The sequence below is a fragment of the Rhea pennata genome, chromosome 5 (assembly GCF_028389875.1).
Source record: "Rhea pennata isolate bPtePen1 chromosome 5, bPtePen1.pri, whole genome shotgun sequence".
NCBI lineage: Eukaryota > Metazoa > Chordata > Aves > Rheiformes > Rheidae > Rhea > Rhea pennata.
Genome location: NC_084667.1, coordinates 10415572 through 10436615, shown reverse-complemented (window position 1 = coordinate 10436615; position 21044 = coordinate 10415572). Strand labels below are relative to the sequence as shown.

The 21044-nt window shown below is 36.2% G+C and overlaps 1 protein-coding gene across 1 annotated transcript; it reads left to right on the top strand.

Moving 5' to 3' along the window:
• The first annotated feature begins 11603 nt into the window (after window positions 1-11603).
• LOC134141497 (fibrinogen-like protein 1-like protein) lies at window positions 11604-18038 on the top strand. Its single transcript, XM_062577748.1, has 3 exons — window positions 11604-11756; window positions 13491-13688; window positions 17329-18038. Exons 2-3 carry the CDS (start codon window positions 13541-13543, stop codon window positions 18027-18029), a joined length of 849 nt encoding a protein of 282 aa, XP_062433732.1. The 5' UTR covers window positions 11604-11756; window positions 13491-13540; the 3' UTR covers window positions 18030-18038.
• The last annotated feature ends 3006 nt before the right edge of the window (window positions 18039-21044 follow it).

Below are 21044 nucleotides of genomic sequence, written 5' to 3'. Positions count from 1 at the left end.
ATTTAGTAATGAATATCAGATACTCAAACTGTGGGCTTACAGAAGAAAATCCAATAAGTACTTTTGTCAAAGAGCATCTTTATTAAGCACTTATAGGTAGATCTTTATATATATTTATTAAATCAACCCTTTGAATAACCACAGATCAAGATTTCCAAGGCATCCAGGCAATTTAAATATATACTCTTTGCTGGTTCAATGGAAAGTGCCAAATTGGTAAGATTTGTTTAACTGTCTCCACCTGGCTGTTAATGGCTGTATAATTGCATAAAGATTGTGTGTGGTCAGCAGCTGATCAAATCTATGGTTGTCTCAGATGATGTCCAGTGCAATTAGGAGGCAAACAAGAAGGTAAAGGATTTTCTTAATGGTGTATCCTGGTATAATGGAGAGCTCTTGGAAATAATTCTTAGAACTATAAAAACGCAATGCTTCAATTCAAACAAACTATTTTTAATGAGGAAGCAGCTTCCAGCAGTACTGTAGGGGGAAAAATTAGTGAAAGAAAATGCTGTCCATCTTTAGGGACTTCTGCTTTTTTCACACAGTTTTGATGTGTGATTGCTGTCCTATATATTTGGAAATCTGTCAATGTAAATTACAGTCCTGTCTAAAAATTGTTAACCAAGTAATACCTGCAGTTATTCTAACTGTGAAAATTAGCAGAGGGCTGTTGGGTTGTTTTGATGGGTTTGAGGTGGGGTTTTTTTGGTTTTTTTTTTTTTGTTTGTTTTTTTTCCCCCAGAGCATTTTATAGTTGGTTTCTCTTTCTTTTGTATAATGCATTGTTTTAGTTGTTTGCTTACTTTCTTACTGTAATGGAGGAGAGAAAAATATTTAAAGATGAGTAAGTATGGTTGTAAAACCACATAAATATGCTGGTAGTCAGGGATACTTGCAATACTGAAATTATTTTTTTAATTGACTGGATTTGAAGTCTATGTTCCTTTTTTTTGTCTATACATTCTATGTAATGAATGATAAAATATGCACCCCTATAAGAGCATGTATACATAATATGAAAAATACATCTAAGATGATAAAATCTTACTTTTTCAAAAATTTAGTTAATAATTTCAGTTTAAATATATTTGCTAAAGTAACAATGCTTTTGCTTAGAGCTTCAAACCAAGTCAGGTTCTAATCTGAAAAAAATTAATGTCATAATTTCAGAGCTTGTGATTTTATAGCAAGTATATTTTAAGGAAGTCTTCTGGGTTTAAGTCAGAAAAGTTTGGAAGGTTGTTAATCTGATTTAATCTAATCTGTAATGAGGAGATTTAAACTGCATACAAACTGAAAGAGGGCAAGGGTTATTCTGCAGTTTGATAGAAGGACTGGAGTTCACTGTTTTTACAGGCTAACAGCAATAGCAATATTTTAAGGTACTAACAGGATTTCACTTTTGAGTATTTAAGACATCATGTGTGACCTTAATCTTGCTGCTCTCAATAGTTTGTATGTAGTAAATTTGTATTCCCATAGTATTTTGTTTCATTTGAAACTTTTTTTTCTCTTAGGAAAATAACCAGTGTGAAATATAAATAAGTCCTCAGGTAGTACCTGTTTTTCATTCTAATGTGTCAGGATGGCCTACCAAGGACATTTATTATAACTATTCTGGTGGTTAAAGAACTGAAAGAGAATAAAAATTTAGAAATAGTTATATGTACAGTTGGCAACTAAGGAATTATAAAGAACTTTGAACTTCAATCAGTGGAAAAGAAGATTTACTGTAGAAGGTATGCTGAAAGATGGAAAAAATACATAATGCACATTTTGGGAAGGACAAATTATTGTGCATAAAGAGGCAATGGGACATTAAGAAGATCACTCTTGATATTTTTAAGTGTGGTATGTATCTCCATAGGCTAGTTACTCTTCAGGTAACTGACACTGAGGTCAACTGTCTGGAACAAACCCTCTGCATGCTCTAGTCTCCAAAACAGAGCGTGTGTAGAGACTTCTTTCCCAGGAGTGGTTTCCAGCCCATGCTAACTTCCCAACCATATTCAGGAGCTGCTGGAGGTGGAGGGACAGGGGATGAAATTAGTCCAGAAGTAAGTCAGAGATTATTTCACAATTGTAATACTATGAATGATTAATTTCCCGTGTCCAGGAAAATTCGCTGGTAGTGTTTCATTTATAAAATTAATATATACAATTTGCTTACAAAATACTTGAAGTCATAGAGTGTTTGAAGCAGAAAAATTTGGAGAAAGGCTCCTAACATAATATTAAGACATGAAAAAGACTGGAGGAATTTAACGGGTTACTGTCATCACAGATTTGACTCATATATAAGATTTACAGCTGATTTATAACTTTATCATAGTGCAAGCATATATGGACAAGTGATGGGAACAGTGCAGAGGAGGAAGATTGGCCACTTCATGACTTGCATATGTTAGAAGTGCAGTCCCAGCTTTTAGGTAAGTACAGACTTCTGTATTTGTACAGACTTACCTGCTCAAGTGAATGAAGAGAAGGCAGTGATCCCTTCACACCTTGCGGCTGGATGAAGCTGTACCATTCAAGGGACTGGGCTTACCAGTCTGTTTTCCTCAGTTCACTTAGCAAAAATCAGGTGGCTATGTAGCTCTTCCCTAAATAGCATAGTTTATCCCTGCATTTGCAATCCATCTTCCCACCACTATTAGTGCAAGCTGCATTCTGTGTGACAGTCTGCAAGTGGACAAATCAAATACGAAATACATTAGCCAGCTTTAAATGCCAAAAAGCAAGCAGTATCAATTGTGAAAAAAACAGAATTTCAAAATTCTACCTGCTTTAATCATTTCAGAGTCTGTAAAGGCAGACTTAGATCTTAACAAGTATTTTGAACTTGTTACTGTGTATAAAATCTGATGATTCTGATCATAAAAATAATACAACATTCTGGGAAGTTTTATTCACAGAATTGTCTTTAGAAATAGTATCTAGTTTTACTCTTTTTTTCAGGTTAAGCTAGTGCAGATTTGTTGATGTCACAGGTAAATGGGATGGTTGGATTTTTTATTTCTGTTGTTCCAAAATCCATAAAGGATTCGAATTCCTCTCCTCATAAATCCTTAGGCTTTTTCAGGGAAAAGCTGCTTTCTTTTAAAACTATAATGTTATTCCTTCAAACTGTCGTGGCAGTGACCCTTGTGCAATGCATTTTTTCCAATAAGATCATGAGGATGTAATGACAATCTAATTTTCTGTGCAACTGGAATTTAGCTATTTAGTTATTTTATTGATGATGCACAAAAACAGATTACAGTTGAGCTCATTTTTATTAGGTGTTTGGTTCTGCATGGCTGACAGGAATACAAATTAAAGACTGTCATTCAGTCAAGGGCAAATTATAGTGACTATGCAACAGAAAGAAAACCTTTCATGGCATTTTTGACTAAAACAGGACTTTGATTAGTGTGTGAATAGTGTGCTCTATGAATACAAACATCAAAAAGTAATATGAAAGGTAACAACACTCATTTGAAAGCAGGCAGAAAAAGTAAGACTTTAAAGGAATATTTTCAGTTGAAAACACTAGAATTTTCTCCTCAGAAGCTTTTGGATTCTTTTAAGGATGTTTTTGCTCCACTACACACAGGAGTAGCATTTCCTTGTGAGCTGGGGATGGGAGAATAAGACACCCATGCTCATAGGTTTATCTGCAGAGCAGAGGACCACTGCTTACTGTGCAGCTGCAAAGAGAATCTTGTTAAATACTCAGAAAAATATTTCCCGTTCCTGGGATTAGAGTAGAATTCGACTGGAGAGTTTTCCGTGAACATAGCTATTATTTTTTGGGAGCAGAGAGGAGTGTTTCTTCTCCTATCAGCTTGTTTTCTCAACAGTCCTAGAATGTTTCTAAACAATCCTAAAACTATTTCAGCTTGGTGGGTGGCAAATGTATAAGCTGCATTAATAAAGACTTTTTTTTTTTTTTAAGACGGTAGTGAAACACCCTGAGGGGAAAGAATATATAAAGAAATTGGAGATCAGGATTAAGCCTCCTAATGAGATTGTGTTGTTGCAGTGGTAAATATCATCTCTTACAAAGATGAGGAGCTCAGATGAGAGGAGGAGCAGTTGCTGAAAGGCTTATAAGTGCAGCATTAATCACCATATTTACTAAAAGTGTTCAGAAAACACAGAAAACCAGATGATGGTATTTTTCTTTATTTTAACCAGGTATGTGATTAAAGGATCCAGACGTTCCTTTCATGAAAATAATATTCCGAACTGTAGCTTTGTAAGGGTTCCCAAGATAGGAATCTACAGATAGTTAGTATGGACTCTTTGCGAAATCTCCTCTTCTAATCCTGTGATGGTTTTGCTTTTGAATTGCAATGTCGATATTCCATCTTTTTTTTTCTTACATGGTATTTGCACAGAGAGGTTTTTTTTCACTTGTATTTGCCCTTCATTCTCACAAAGATTACCAGGGGCTTGTTGAAATTGCTGTATCAAATTCTGTTCAGCTGGTGGTGGCAGAAATAATTATATACATCACTCATACTTTCAAGTGTTTCAGTGGTAGCATCCAATTATTTTTATCGCCAGGTAGCCTGCTAATGGTGGAGAGGTCATTTGTCCTGCAAAAATGTGCTCAGATTACAGTGCTTTCTTTGTAATGTGTTTGAGGCTGATTTTATCATAGATTTTTTTTCAAACCATTTAAGTGTACTGTGAGGAGAGTATCAGAAAGATTGTACAGAAGTAGCCACATTTCACTGAAAATATGATAGTTTAACGAAATACATTGGTTATGCTTTTTCCTTCGAAAAGAATTGAAGAAAATATCCAGAGGGCCAGGATAGCTGCTCATGAAAAAAGTCAACTGAAGGCCCATGTACTTAACTCTAAAATCCATCTGCTGCTTTTAGCCCACCTTTACTAGCATCATACGGAAAAGAGATACAACTAAAGAATTCTGCCTCTTTCAGTGTTAAATCTGTCTTACAAAAAACCTGCACACTGTCCTTTATATGTTTAGCTGTTTATGCACTTTTCTGTATGATGGACTAAATATACCCTTTGGAAGTCATTAATTGCCCGTATAGCTTTGCATTACTTTGCTAGCCTTTTTTAAACTTTTGCATGTTTGTTTGTACTTTGTCAGCCCTTTTTTTTTTTTTTTTTTTTTTTTTTTTTTTTTTTTTTAATAATAAAGCAGATAAACTTGTGCTTTTGCAAATATGCTCCTTATAGGAAACAATTACTGCTTTAAAGATTAATTTCTGGCTTGATTTAAGCACTGTTTTTTTTTTCTTCAAATGGTGCTTACATTGTCTACTTTTTCTTCATGTATTTTTAATACTTTATGCATACTTTTGCATTTGCATACTTTTACTGCCTAATAATTTTTTATGTTTCAAGTAAGGGATTTGAATAAACAGATATTTTGTACAATAATAGGATGTTTTTCTGAGAATATTAGAACAGTTTATCAATGGAAGCCCAAAGCATGAAATGAACTCTGCTTTTTTTCCTATAGTTTTGTTCCTGTGAGTTTGTAGAGTAACTGCTTGATTTTCTTCATTCTTATGAGTACCTACTTTCATCCTAAGGGATAAATTAAAGATTGTTTTTAGCAGAACTTACTTGCTTCAATTAGCTCCTTTATGAACAAACTGTAGACCAAAATCACCAGTGCAGCTAGGGTGTATAATCATGTGTGGAAAAAATATATTAGCACATCTGAATGTGTTTAGCTTTGTTTCTTCAGCCAATAAAACCAGTCTGAGCTGTTACATAGAGCATTATGACTTTCTACTTCAGGGTTGCAGCTATTATTAGATGACGAGACACTCCTAGCCTACACTTGGAAATGTACTATTCATTCATATGTGTATGGTCTTTGTATAGCTGCAACACTTCCAAGTTGTCTGCTCTGAGTGACTCTCATCTATGAGACAGGCGTGCCATAACTAGGAAATGCTTAAAACACAGGAGTCAGGAAAGGACTGTTCTGCCCAAGTCACTAAGCTAACCAAACTGAAGTGAGGATAAATAAATTGAGAACTTAAACCCTAGCCCTGAGATCTGTGTATGCATTTCCCTGAATTTCTAAAATACATATGTTAATTTTAAGAATCAGTGTGTTAGGTATTAAAGGTTATTTATTCCATGTAGGCTCTTAGAGCACATTAGCACTGCAGTTCCTCAGTATCTTTCAGCAGTCCTTGAGCAGTCTGTGTAGCACCTGTGACATGATAGTTCCCTCAGCCTGTCTCCTGGAGCGAACTGTGGGCAGTGAAGCTGCTTTTTAGTAGGTGCTCTTCTGCTCCCATGCTATGTGTGCCTATGTATTATTTGCATTGCAGCGCATTTTTCATTAAATTACAACGTCAAGAAACTAAAGTGGGAGATGGTGAGATCTGTGATAATGATCAGCTCCAGGAGAGAGTGACTCCACCATCAGCTGCACAGACACACTTCAGCATGACAGGAAACCAAGCTCAACACGCACACACAGATGTGAGGGGACGTGTGTGTGTGCATATAGCATTCAGTGTGTATATATAGTATACATACATACTCTTTTTTCTGGAGTTCATCACCAAAAAGAATTTCATTTGTTTAAAGCCTGCCTTACCTCCTGAAACAGTCTTTTAATGATCTTTCCAAGCATTTCTTGTGATTGTATATTCTCTGTATGAAAAGCTCTTCCTTTTTCATGTTTTTCTTAGCAGTGATACTTCAGTTGTGAAGTTGCTGGAGAGCAATAGAAATTACAGAATTTCTCTTTAAAACTGAGATTGTTGCCATGACAATTCTGCCAGCTGCTTCTTGTCCCAGATTATAAAATCATTTTTAGACTCCTATATTGCAAGTCTAGGCTATAGTGTTTAAACATTACAGTTAATTGATTCAAATCAAAGATTAGCAAATTGTTTGCTAAAAATCTTGGGCTCTTTAGCAATTCATCTGAAATTGTTAGTTGAATAAAATATTTGTGCTGGTACTTGCCAAATAACTAATTGCTTTTGCTCTTTGTTTTTCATCAGTTTCTCTACATACTTGAGTTAGAACTGGTACATTGACATGGAAAAGATTTTTATCTTGCTCAGTTTACTAAATGTCTTTCCATAGTAGAAACGAGCCTGAACAAAAGCTGACCAGTACACAGATCTGTAGTGTTTAAAAAAAAAAAAAAAAAAAAAAAAAAAAAAAAAAAAAAAAAAAGACTGAGTCTGAATCATATTTTGCAGTATGCTAAATCTGGATCAAACCTGAAATTCTAGATACTTTAAGATTTATTGTATCTAAAGTCCAGGCAATCGGTTATGAATCATGGAAATGATGATTGCAAGGGACTTTTGGAGGTCTCTAATTCAACCTCAGTGAGCAGAATTATCTCCAACTGATCAGTCATGGATTTGTCTATCCAGTCTTAAGCACTTCTAAGCATGAAGGCTTCCACAATCCATCTGGGAAACCTATTCCAGTGCTGCGCTGCCCTCCTGATGAACAATCTTTCCCTAATGTCCAATTTAAACGTCCCAAGTCACAGTTTGTGGCCACTGCACCATGTTATCGTTAGCTTATGTGATTAATCACAGTAAACATAAAGGCCTGGTGAGGATCAGATGAACAAAGAGGGGCAGAAGAACCCTAGTTAACCTAGAATTGGCTGCTCCTAAGACTGTCAAAGGAGAATGATTATGCCATTGTCCCTGGTGCAAAACACGCTAAGATGCATCAACCAAAGAAACTCCCAAGAACTCCTTGCCAGACTGTATTGCCTACGGGGTATAGGACTCACACCAGGGTTGCGGGGAAACATTTTGGAATTGTTTAAAGCTTATTATGGGATGTCTTTAAGGGGACTGTAGGAAAATGTGAAACTCACTATGGAACCTTTAGAGGAAGGACCAAAGGAAGGGATCAAGGTGAGCAGGGAGAAACAAGCATGGGAAAATAGAGGGAAAAGGGCACCTGTAAACAGGTGCTGGTCAGTACACTTGTTGGAGCACTGTGCTTGCTTGAAGCAGTCTATCTTAAATTCTCACTAAAACCTCCTTCTATCTAATACGTAGGTACCCTTTCTTTTCTAAATAGGTACGTATATAAACACTAGCAAACTTTAAACTGGACCAGCTGGTGAGTATTATAAGAGGTGTGAGTACTAGTGACTGCAGGGGTACTGCAAACCTCCCGGACTCACATCCAGGTGCTAACAGCTCGGAGACCACGGGATCTTGAGCTGGCTATTGGATAGACCGTGTGTATAAGGCCAGCTACTGGCCTTCGTAATTGTGCGTGTGTATGTATATATATGTACGTAAACATTATATGTTTGTATAGATTTCACTATCAAGCTTCAATCCTTATCAGCAGGAGAGGAGGAATAGTATCAGGCTGTGCACACTGTTCGTTTGTATGAACCCTGTGTGTGTTTATAAGGGAGCTGGTAAAATCACTGTATTCTGTTTATGTTGGTCTGTGTGGCTGTTCCCATGTGTGTATATGTATCGTGTATGTATGTGCCTACAGGGATATGTGTTCAACCTCACTTCTGCCTGAGCCTGGGAACACGAAGCCATAGCAGCCTCAAATCCATCAGGCTACTGGATTCAGCAACCTCTAACAGTTACATCATCACCACTACCAAGAAGAGTTCGGCTTTGCCAGTTTTGCAACTCCCCTTCAAGTAGCTGTAGCCTACTAATAGGTAATTTCTTAGCATCCTCGTTCTCCTAGGTTATATGCTGTTGCCCTTGGACAATCTTGGTTCCCTCCACTGGTTCCTTTCCCATTTCCCAATATTTCTCTTGAACTGGAAGACCCAAACGTGGAGACAGCATTGCAAGTGTGGCCTTGCTATTGCAGGGAGGGACAATCATTTCCCTCAATCAGCTGGCTATTCTTCTGATATTGTCACCTGCTGTATGGTGTGCCATATCCTGATGAGAGCATACTATTGGTTCACAGTCACCCTGGTGTTGAGTGTAACTCCCAAGTCTTCCCAGCCATGCTACTGTTCAGACAGTCATTTAACTGCCTGATGCTGTTCTTGGGCTTACATCACCCCAGATACAGAAATTTGCATTCATGAAGTTTCTGTTGGCCAAGTCTCAAGTTTCTCAAGGTCCCTCTGAACTGAAATACTACAGTTTGCTGTGTCAGCTGCCCATTCCATCCCAGCAAATTCAGTATCATTCACAAATTTGCTTAGGTTGTGCTCCATCACATCATCTACTGCATTTAACTTGAAAACACCTAACTCAGTATCTTTAAGCTGTTTTTCACTTAGTCTGGCCTCTGTTCGTACCCTATCGTTAAAATTAATTTTAGTAAGCATCTGATCACTGTTCGTGAAATTTGCAACAAAAGAGGCTTGGAATCTATGCCTTTTGAACTTAGTTTTTACTTCAAATTTTGCAATACCTTCATAAAGAAATCTTAAGAAATGTTTCTTAACATTTGAGAAATTGAATGTTTCTAAGAGTAAACCTTGTTTTGTTTTGTTATACTTTCAGTGAAAAAATAGGCATCTAGGTTCATTTCACAAATAATGGTTATCTCACAAATAATGAATATGTATGAGGAGATTTAGAACTTGCATTTAAAATCATTCACACACATTGTGTTTCAGCAGTTTATAACTGCTTTCTGTTTTGTCAGACAAAACATGCTCTTTGCATGCATCGCCAGGCCAGAAGCTCAAGGACAAGTGAAAATTGTTATGAAGAAATTTTTTTGTTGTTGTTACTGTTCCTATATAAAAATACAATCATACATTTAGCCAAGGTTGCAAAGCAATTCAAAGCTGCTGCAGAAGTACTTTTGTGGCCTGTTTTATTTTTCAAAGTAGTCACTTGTGCAGCTATGAAACATTTTACATAAGAGACACTCAGTGAGACCTTTTCTATATATCTGGTTTGCATTGTTAGAACAGTATGTCTATTGCTTTGAACTTCTTGATATGCTTAAAGGATCTTTGCATGAATATTGGCATTTTCCCATGTCTCTGGACAACAATATTAAGCCATAATTCACCCATTGTAGTTTTCAGGCCTGGGAAATTATTTTTGAAATACTAGATCAGAGCAGAGAGAAATATGTAATGATTATTTTAGTTGTTTTTCTGAGTTTTTGTCTACAGAAATAACTGTCTTTCTGAGTATGAGTGAAGGACTGCTGTTGCCCATTTTTCTGCTGTCTAGTTAGAAGATTCTCACTTCACTTCTGCTTTGCCAGCTCAGATGGATCTATGGAAATCAACAAAGCAAAGCAAACAGCAAGAAATCAACAGCAACCTGGAAAGGTTGGCGAAGAGGTACCCAATGATGGAAGATGTAGGAGTCCAAGGCACAAAACTAAGATGTTATGAGTGACATAATACCTCTCAATAAATACCACTACAGTCACTGGTGGTTTGGGGGGGGTGTCTGAAATGAACAGAGTGGGAAGGTACCATCTCATGCCCTTTCTTGGAGTACTGTTTCAGCAAGATCTGAATCTATTCAGCACACCTTTATTATTTAATAAGCTGCAGTACAGTATTTTCATATCCTAGCCCAGAATTAAAAAGCTTAGTACTAATCAGAAGTTAGCTGTGTTAAACATGCAAATTTTGGAAATTCCCTCAACTGCAAAAATACTAAAAGCTGAGAGAATATGTGGCCCTGTTCTTACACTCTTCCCTATAACTCTTGTACAGTCCAGTGTCAGAGAAAAAAAAATACTTTTCTGACTCCCTGTGGCCATTCTCACTGAAGTGTTGCTCACACTTAAAAAAAATGAAATGTCATTGGGTTTTAAATATTAGAAGCAAATCTTCCTAAACTAGGTTTACTTGTTCAGTTGCATGTGACATATAAATCCTCACATCCGAGTTACACTTTCATTGAGGATGAATTATTGAAAACCAGAAATTCTGGATAATATAAATCTTCAAATAAAGCTTGCACTGGACTTTAATTGTGGCCTTTTTCAGAGATGGGATGTGGTCAAACGGGGTTGCAGATAGGATCAAGAAGTACAGAGTAATTAGGTGTGATGTCTTCAGAAAAGGGTAAATGCTGTATTAGACATCATCTGAAAGACATACAGATAGACAATACAAATCTCAAATACAATCATATATACAAACAATTAATTCTTCACATTTGTTACAGATTTTACCTTAAAGGAATCTATCTCTTGTTAATTCAACTAAACTGAGATAGAAAGCTAGGGGCTAGTCTGTTTGGCATTTTACTTTTTATAGATCTGAGACACTGCTTTCAGGTTCATTCATGTTAAAGCACAAAGTAACGACATAGTTTAGGTTGTTTTGTTCATAATACTTAAAAATCAAGTTGTCTTTATGTAACTTTAAATGTGACTAGCAATATAAAATACATCTAGTTAATTCACTGGACAAAATGACATAGCAAATTTGAGCATCTACCTTTAATAAATAATGTAAGTAGTTTTCTGAACTAAAACTTCTCTATAGTTATCCATCACTGTGTTTATCTATAAATAAGGGAAATTTAATTTAGTTATGGTGTTATTTTAATCCTCATGTAAGAACTTTGTACTTTTTATTTGACGTATGCTTTCTTGCAAGTATAACATGTCAGAGCGAAGTCCACCAGTCTAAGCATACAATATGAAATAATGAAGATGCACTTTTGCTGCTTTTGAAAAGTAGTGTGTTGGAGCTGATCTGTTCAGCTGGACTTCAGTAGCAGGCAAAGTACAACCGCAGAGAATGAGCTCATTCATTCGTGCGCGTGTGTTTCTTTGCCAAGCTTCACTTGAAAGGAGAGGTAAGGTGCCTGCCTAGTGCTGTTTTCCTCAGTTGCTTTCTTAATAACTTATAATACTGAGTTTGCTTCTAGAATTAAATGGATCTTTAAATCATTTCTGTGCTTACTGTAAATATAAAGGAGGAAAAAAGACTGACTCACTCAAAAATGCAGGAAGAAAAAAAGAGCTAAAAAGAAACTCCTAGATCCAAGTACAGACTTCCCTGAAGTTTAGTGATGCTTGTGGCCTAGGTTTTTATCTTAAATCCTTTTTAATGATAACAATAATAAAAACAAAATAGAAGCTTTCAGGAAAAGGGATGTGTGCATGACAGCAGGATATGCAAGTCGAGCATAACTTTAGTATTTTAAGGGAAACCCTGTACTGAATTTTAGAGAAGGTAATTTTCCAGTTCATTAAGACATTAATATCAAATGACTAGCTTTGGATATATTAGCAAATTGTATGATAATCAGAATTATTAAGGAATAACTTTAAATAGAGTAGAAAAGTCTACGTTTTGTTTTTATATGTTTGGAAAAAAATTAATTCTCAGACCTGAATTTTGCTGCTGTGATTTATATTAGACATTTTAAGAAAAATATGCTTAATAATTTTTCACTTTGGAAAACTGTTCTCCAAATCTACTACTAAGTCCTGAGATTTATAAGGAATGTGGCTCTGTTGCAATGCAAACCACTGTGGAGACTGGTACTGGCCTATGAAGTCTCTGTGCTGACGCTGGCAGGAAATGAGCTCTGACCAAAGAACTGCTTGTTTGATCTATTTTCTGCCTTCGTCAGAGCCACTGCATGGAGCACAGTCATTAAAAACAAGAACAAAACAAGGAGGGGAAGAAGAAGAGTTTGAGTAGTTTCTATCTAAGTAACGTGTCCCTTGAGAGTGTGGAAAACATTTGTTGTCCTGATTCAGTCAAAACTGCCATTGATATAAAAATTCCTCTTCAGTCAGTCCAGAATTTGCTTAAATGATGACCTCAGGATTTACTCTAGTAACAGCTTAAGACTTATTGTTGTGTTGGATGAAGGATTATTAGCTATGTAACCCAAAAAGGAGAACAAAATGGGGCTCAAAATTCTTTTTATTATTTTTATTGAATCCCTGTGCATTTTGATGAAGCTGAAGAAAAGGGTTCTTACTTTGTTTATTGAGCTGGTTTTCTTTTCCTCGCTTCAAACATTGACCCATTGACCTTTTATTTAAAACTATAGATGAAAATTCATACAAACCATAGTCCAGATGTGTGGAAGTGCATGGAAATACACCTCGTACTCAAAAAGCCACGTTGCTGAGAGTTGCAAAGAGTACTCCCTTTGCACTGCAGATGGCTGGAGAGGCCAGTGTTTGTGCCAGTTCATCCATTGCTCTCTCTTTTTAACAACAGTTTGGACTCAGGGAATAAGCAAACTTCAAATCTGGAAAATAGAAGATGCGCTTTTAAGTTTTGTCAGTATTATTTTCTATTACCATTTATCACGCATGAAATTATGTTATGCTTCATTGTCCAGCACGGCACAAAGTAACAAAGATAAGATACGTTGCCAGGGGCACAGCGCCAGACTGTGTCAGCAGAACCACCGGTCAGAAATGCAGTGTGACACATTAGGAAAAGCAAGTGTTTCTGAGAGGCAGGAGAAGGCAATTTTGGTAGAGGATCACTCTACCAAAAGCAATTGTTTCTCCCTCCTGACTTTCGTTCTGTAAGTAATAAGTCTTTCAATTTTCAATTCCAGCATTACAGCTCTGAAGTGTATTGCTGCAAAAGGCCTGACATAGAAGGAAGATGCTGTTGAAGAGTTCAGCGGGATTTATTGTGCTGCTGCTCTCTCACTGCACTGCATCAGCGAGCACCAAAGAGGCAGTGGCCTTGGCTAATGCTCACCTTCTCCCCCAAAGAGGCTCTGAGAGACTGGCTAACATCAGTGACGAAGGTACTCAGGAGGAGAGTGAGTGACTTGGTTGCAAGCTTTGCTGCTTTGCTGTAACATTTTCAGGCAAGGCATCTGAAAGTTCGCTCTACAAAAATACTTTGAAATACAAACATGACCTGCTCCTAAGTCCAAAAAGAGATCTTTAAAGCCCTTGCTCAGCTGCCACCTAACTTAAGACACATTATCTCTTCAAAATTTCTGTTAAAAAGTACTTTGTGGCATTTGAAGACTTTTTCTTAATACCATTTCTTGATTGTGCCTGACACTTCAGCACCTAAATCTCATGTTTATCTACAACTGAGGCATCCCTCTGCCGATCTAGCTTGCAAGATCTAACTTTTCTAAGAATACATTTACTAGAATAGATCCCACATAAAATGCACACAAAATGAGTAATGGGTTTGATTCATTTTCCTTTCTCACTGATGGCACTTGAGAGTCTATAAAATTTACTTTCCAGGTAAATCCTGTAACCTCCAGCCTAAATGACTTTCACAAGATTCATCTACTGTTGTTCTATTTTGAATAAATAGCATTCACTGAGACAGAAGAAAGGCAAATATGAGTGTCACTGTATATATTACTGGCTTGAGCATCGCTTTATGCTTTTATAACACATTCTATAAAATCATGGGATCAGCTCTGGAGTCAGACTACATCTACCAGGAGAATGTTCTAACTACTGGATTACAGAATCATCTACACATTTGCACTCTTTCAAGGTATTTCATAATTTCACACAGGTAGTGTTGAGAGTCAAAGTATTTTATTGATGGTTGCGGATTCTATTAAGCAATGAAAGGCCCCAAAGTAAGACTTTGCAAAGCCTATGTAAATCTGGCCCAAGTGCCTCAGACATACCAATAAACTTATAAATTATAAAGGTTGTATTATGAATAATAATATTTAACAAATTTAATCTATCTGGACTTCTACAAAGCCTGTGATACAACGCTTCATAGGATTCTGTGGGTTAAATCAGAGAAGATAAGGTTTCCTATTAATTTCAGTAGGGGCTGAAAATAAAATGACAATGGCTTGAGCAGAAAGGGGAACTGTAAAGCTGAATGGAAACTGGAAGTGTTTTCTTACAAGTGATATTTTTAGTATTCTTATTAAATATACTGAAGCAAAAACAGGAATATACTAATAAATTTTAATGATAACATTAGGGAAATGACAATATAAAGAGTCATACTACTACACAAAAAAACCCAGTTGTTCTTGAGTAATAGAAGTGGGATGAAAAATAAAATTTTAGGTTTTACTGCAAAGTGAGGGCTTAGCAATTACAAAGATCCAAAGAAGAAAGTCTGCATTAAAAGAAGCTATGATACACAAATGCTACCCTAGAATATATCAACAGAGTTGTTTCTAATGGGCCTTGGGAAGAATCGGTTGCACTATATAAGTCTATCTGGAACATTGTGCAAATTTTACCCGTATTCTAGGAGGTGAATTTGCAGTGGAAGGGGTGCAGAAAAACTGAGACAATTAAGGAACAGAAGATCTATTTTACACTAGATAATCAAAGAACTTGTTTATCCAAGCATAATTTACCTTAACAAAACAAAGACTGATTAAGAATATAATTGTCCTCGCTGTACGTCAGGGCTTATTACCAGGAAAGAAGCACTATTTAACGAAGGGACAACATGACACAAGAAAAATATAGATGTAAAGTGGCCATTGATAAAATCGGATTGGGAATCAGAAGAATGTTTCTAACTATCAGACTAGCAATGGTTAGTGAGGTCTACAATGCTTTTCAGTTGGAAGAGATGAAATTTAATAATTCTGTGAAGAAGATTGCATGACATAATTGCCTGTGGGACCAGTAGTAGATAAAATGATCTCTCAGGGTCTACGTGCTCTATTTCTTCCCAGATTGCTGGGAGCTTTCTTTCCCCTGAACAAACTCTTCAGTGTACTTCTGATCTGTTGGTCACAAGACCATTCAAGGCGATTGACTCTTTTCAGACTGTGTTTAGGGGAATAAACTGTGTTCAGTAAAAGGGTCAGCAGGGCCTGTTAGGTCAATGTTTTTGGCAAAGAGAAGACTTTTTAATTAGCTTTTATTTTAAAACTTCTGCTTTGAAAATATTTTTCCTAGTTGATTTTCAACATTTTCTTTAAATATGAGTATATCTTGCCCTACTTTTCCTGAATTATCTCAATTTCCCAGAAGAACAATTTGTTTAATAAAATTGATTAATTTCTAAATAAAATGTCTACATTCCTATCAGTTATTGTCAGGGCAGAACATAGGTTTTCATCTGTGTGAAAAATTATCATTTTATATCTTTCATAGTCTGCAGGAATTTACAGAGATAGTCAAATTCTCAAGTGTTTATTAAATATAAATTACAAATATTCCATAATGTAATGACACAATGACATGCCTTTCAGCTGCATGAACTGCATAATTTCAATTCATGAGCATGTTTCCGAGTAATGGAATAGACACTGAATAATGTCCTTCTCTACAAAAATAATTATCGATATATGAATTCATACATACATATATTTATTTATAAGAATTATATTTGGGCTTTTAGAAATCTCACATTTAATTCATAAAAGCAGAACATTGCACCTTATCTCACAGTACTTGAGATATTGGTACTTGGTACTATTGTAATAGATAGTAGTGTACAGCAAGTAGATAGTAGTCTAATAGCAAAAAGTGTCCTTATAAGCCACCTACAGCTAAAAAACATTTCAGTCCAATGAAGAGGCCCATCCCAAGCCTTATATGCCATTTTTATCACTCCTGAGTTTAAAGGATAAGCAATAAAATGGAAGAGCACTTCCACCTGTTTTCCTGTTATTACTATTCATAGAGCTGCAACTACACAGCACTGTAGTTCCATCCAGCACCTGCAGCCAAGTGATAAGATTTAGCCTGGAGTGTATGGATGACTAGAAATGTTCCTAAGAGAATCTCCAGATTTTTTTTTTTTAACTTGTGTACTAGCAAGAAATGTGTTTTAATGTTTTCCTTTTATCAATGCACACATGGCAAATTTAATGCATGCAAGGATGTTGCAAGTGCCTGAAGTATAAATTGATTAAAGAGGAATTAGATCTATTTGTTGAGAATAAGGCTATCTCCACTTATTAAACACAGTGGTCCAACACATGGCGCAGGGAATTGCTAACTTACTGACCACTGGTAACTGGGAAAACATAGAAAGAGAAGAAGCAGTCTCTACATTCCCTGTTTCTTAGGCTTTTTCTCTAAGCTTATGCTCTGGGCCCTGCCAGAGACAAGCTATCAAACTGTATCCACTATGGTCTGACCCTGTAAAATATATTAAAATAGTTATTTTAATGTGAAATTCTCTTTTGCCTTTTCAGTCACTTTTCCATCATCAGTGCAAAACCACTCTTCTGTTTTACAGCTGGATAACAACCCCTTTTTGAATTTCTGAAAATTTCCTGTATATTTTGCCCTGAAATCTCCCCCTTTGACTAAGTAGATGTCCCACCTGTTGGACTGAACTCAGTCTGAGCCATAGTTTCCAGTCAGATCAAAGCAATCATTCGCTCACTCTAGAGGACAGAGTCCAATATCTAAAATTTACTATATGAACAGAAACTTACTTTAAAACTTACTTTTTTTTTTTTTCCTACTCAGTCTACCCAAGGGATTGCTTTGAGATTTTTCAGCGCTCCTCAGGAAGTTCCAAAGATGGTCTTTATATCATCCAACCAAAGGAAGACCCAATTGTTGTCTATTGTAATATGCAGGATGGTGGCTGGACAGTTATCCAGCACATTACAGCCAATAGTACTGTTGACTTCGACAGGACCTGGCAGGATTACAAGTATGGATTTGGCTCCGTTCAAGACAACTACTGGTTAGGAAATGAATACATGCATCAGTTAACTAGCAGTTCCACACAGTATATACTTGGAGTCAAGCTTGTAGACCTAAATGCTGAAATCAAATGGGGACAGTATGAACCATTCCTTATTGAAGATGAAGAGTCTCAATACCGAATCAGGGTTGGTCTGTACCAAGGCAATGCCACTGATGCTCTGACCCTGGATACAGAAGCTTATCTCCATGACAACCAGAAGTTCACCACCAAGGACAGAGACAATGATAATTTCTTCCAGAACTGCGCTAAATTAGAACACAACGGCATTGCAGGAGGAGGCTGGTGGTATGACGCGTGCGCTGGCGCAAATCTGAACCGTAGGGACGTGATATACTGGCAGAAGGACTGCAACAGGATACGTGTGTGCAAGTTTGCATGGATGATGATCAAACCCATTGACCGTGGCTTGTCATATATAACTGAGTCTTGTCCATGTCAGAAAGACGAACTGTAGATAAACCATGTGTATTTTGAAGGGAACATAGTAAACAAAGTTTCTAGAATATCTTTGAAAAAGTTTTCCTTCTCTGTTAAGCACAGTCTTTGGATTTCCATTCTTCAGCTAGCTTGAAGCATTAACATATCCTGTGACCATTTCTTCTAGATGAAATTACACATACTGGATTAAACTACTCCAAAATTTAGAGGTGTAGGGATCTATAGTTTTGGCTTCTCTCTTGAAAAAATCATTCAGGTGATTAATTTTGAATCTGGATCTGAGATTCTAAATTCATCCCAAAGTTTAGAGTCTTGGGAAGAATGGGGTTTTTCTTCATTCCTACTTTGGGCTCTTCTGGTGCTAAATAGAAACTAAAAAGTACTTACAGATTTGAATATTGGCCATTTCGTTTATCATTTTCTAGGGCTAGAAAGGGAAAAATATGTGATACATTACATTACTGAAATCTCCTGTCCTAAAACAAAGATGTAGGTTTTTTTTATCATTTCATTAACTTTAACTATCTGAAAGAGAAGGAAGCAGACTCACCAGTTCATAGATTTTCTATGTGAATCATGATTCTTTGTGAAGTGACTGAAATACAAATAATCAAACTAAACAGTCATGATTGAAAATTTAGTCCTGCCTCTACAAGGGCTTTATGATAGCATATAGTCCAGAATTGGACCTAGGACATGACAGATATCTATCAACCACAAAAATGAGAATGGAGCTCCCTGTCAGAAACTCTGGATTTCACACCTAACTCCTCTTATAGCTAAAATACTATAAAATCGATTCTTTAAATCTTTTGGTATTGGTCTCAGAGTATGATGTCCTGTAGCAGACACACAAGTATATGCATGCATTTCTGAAGATTTTATTCCAGTGTGAATGTTCATAGCTGTGTTAAAATTGTACATTGCCACATATCACACAGGAAGGAAATCTACAGTCAAGTACTTTATGTTTATATACTTCATGTCAGAGAGTATTGTGTTCCATAGAGCAACATCACCCTTTCTTTTTTTCTTTAGAGAGCTATTTTAATACTTGAAATTGCAATTAGCCTTGTCTCGCATGGCTTTTTTTCCTCTTCATCGACTTCTCCATTTACCTCCACTTTTTAATGATACAATGAAATGTTCAGCACAGGCTTCTCTTTTCTTCCTTCTTACTACAGCAACCAGAGCTAATGATTTCATCAGCCTTCCCTTCAGAAGCTATTATATCCAAGGCTTCCAACTCCTCTCAATTTTTTTCCCAAGAAGAAATTCAGTGAATATATTTTAAAAAATCAAATTGACTTTGCAATTTTTTAATGCATTGCTACCCTTTTTTCTGAACATTACTGCCTTCTATTTACCATGTTTTGACTGTTGCTTCTCCCTGTTTCTTGATGTGCATCAGCTTTTTCTTTTCTTGTGATATCCTGAGATATAAAAAGAGATTGTTGTCTTTATTTCACATCCACTAGCTTCAATTGTTTTGGCACTCAACCTTGACATTTAAACAGCATTTTTTTTAACTCTAAAATGTAGGGGGAATCTTCTACCTTTAAATTTCATGATAAAATTCATCTGTTTTAAAAGCATAATAAAAAGGATTTCAGTTTCGATGACCTTGAAAGATCATGTTTTCTTCTATAGGTAGTTGGGGCTATTTCCCACATTTCTATTCTATATCATTAGAATTACTAGATGGCAACTGAACAGTTTTCATTGTTGCATTAAGCAAAACATCAGGATAATAATTAGAATATCTTGCATGTTATCTTAAATATTTCAGTTAAAGAAACTCAACCAACAGAGACTGGAAAACTTCTGCTTTTTAATTTTAAAATGGAATCTCATAATTTCCATGAAAATTAATTTACAGAAAATAAAACGTAGCATGTTTTAAAAAGAGCTATGATTACTTAAGGAGAAAAGAAATTGATCAGGAAATGAGAAACTCAAGAACATGATTTTTATTTTTTACAATACACTACAACATTTTCAGAGAGATATGGATATGTTTTGTTGGTGAGGCCTGTATAGCATACATGTCTATTTTGTAGCATCTGTTCTTTTTATTTTTCCCTCAAATTGTGTTTAAACAAAGAGGAATGATAGAGGAAGAAATGGATATTACCTGAATTGTGAGTTTATGTCCTTAGACTCTATATAATGTGGGTTCTGCTGTAACTCTATCAGGAAGCCTCCAAAGCTGTAATGAGGATACAAGAAAATTGGTGAATGCTGCTATCTCCCATAGCTTTTACCAGAATTCCCTGCAAGATAGCCAGATTCTGATACAACTCCCAAAAATGTATTGTGAATCATCTGAACATGGAAGCATGCAACAGAAAGCCAGCAAGCTGTATCTGATCCTCAAAGGCAACCCAGCTGCCTGCAGCCCACTCGGCCTGTGTTGGAGAGTTTTGGGGAAAGAAAAAATCTGGAAATAGACTATATGAATAACTTGGACACCAGCAGCCCAAATCCAGCTGCCCAGTTTTGGGGGCACGCTGCAGTATTAATTAGGGCCCTTCAGTCCTATGGTAACAGTGAATTCCAATAAGGGAATTTGATTAAAATTTATAATAACTAGTAACAACAAGTCTCCAAACAAAAACGCAATAGAAAGACTAATATAGTTCAAATAAAGACTTTTAATGCAGCTTCAGGACGGTGATGTATTCCATAATTCTTAAAAAAATGGAAATGATGGAAATGACTGCCTCAGCTGGATTTAGGACTAAGCAGTGGATGAAAATAATAAAGAATATTTCAATCCAACGACCAGAACTTCTTTCTAAACCTTTTTAAGAGAAGAACATGGAGTATTAAGAAGTGGACTAAACTCCTTTGTTCAAACTCCTTGGCAAAAGACTGTCTTCACTGAGTAGATTTTCTTCTCTATCACTGAATATTTTTCATTGTTGCATTAAACAAACCACCAGGATAATAATGAGAATATCTTGCATGTTATCTTAAATATTTCAGTTAAAGAAACTCAACCAACAGAGACTGGCAAACTTCTGATTTT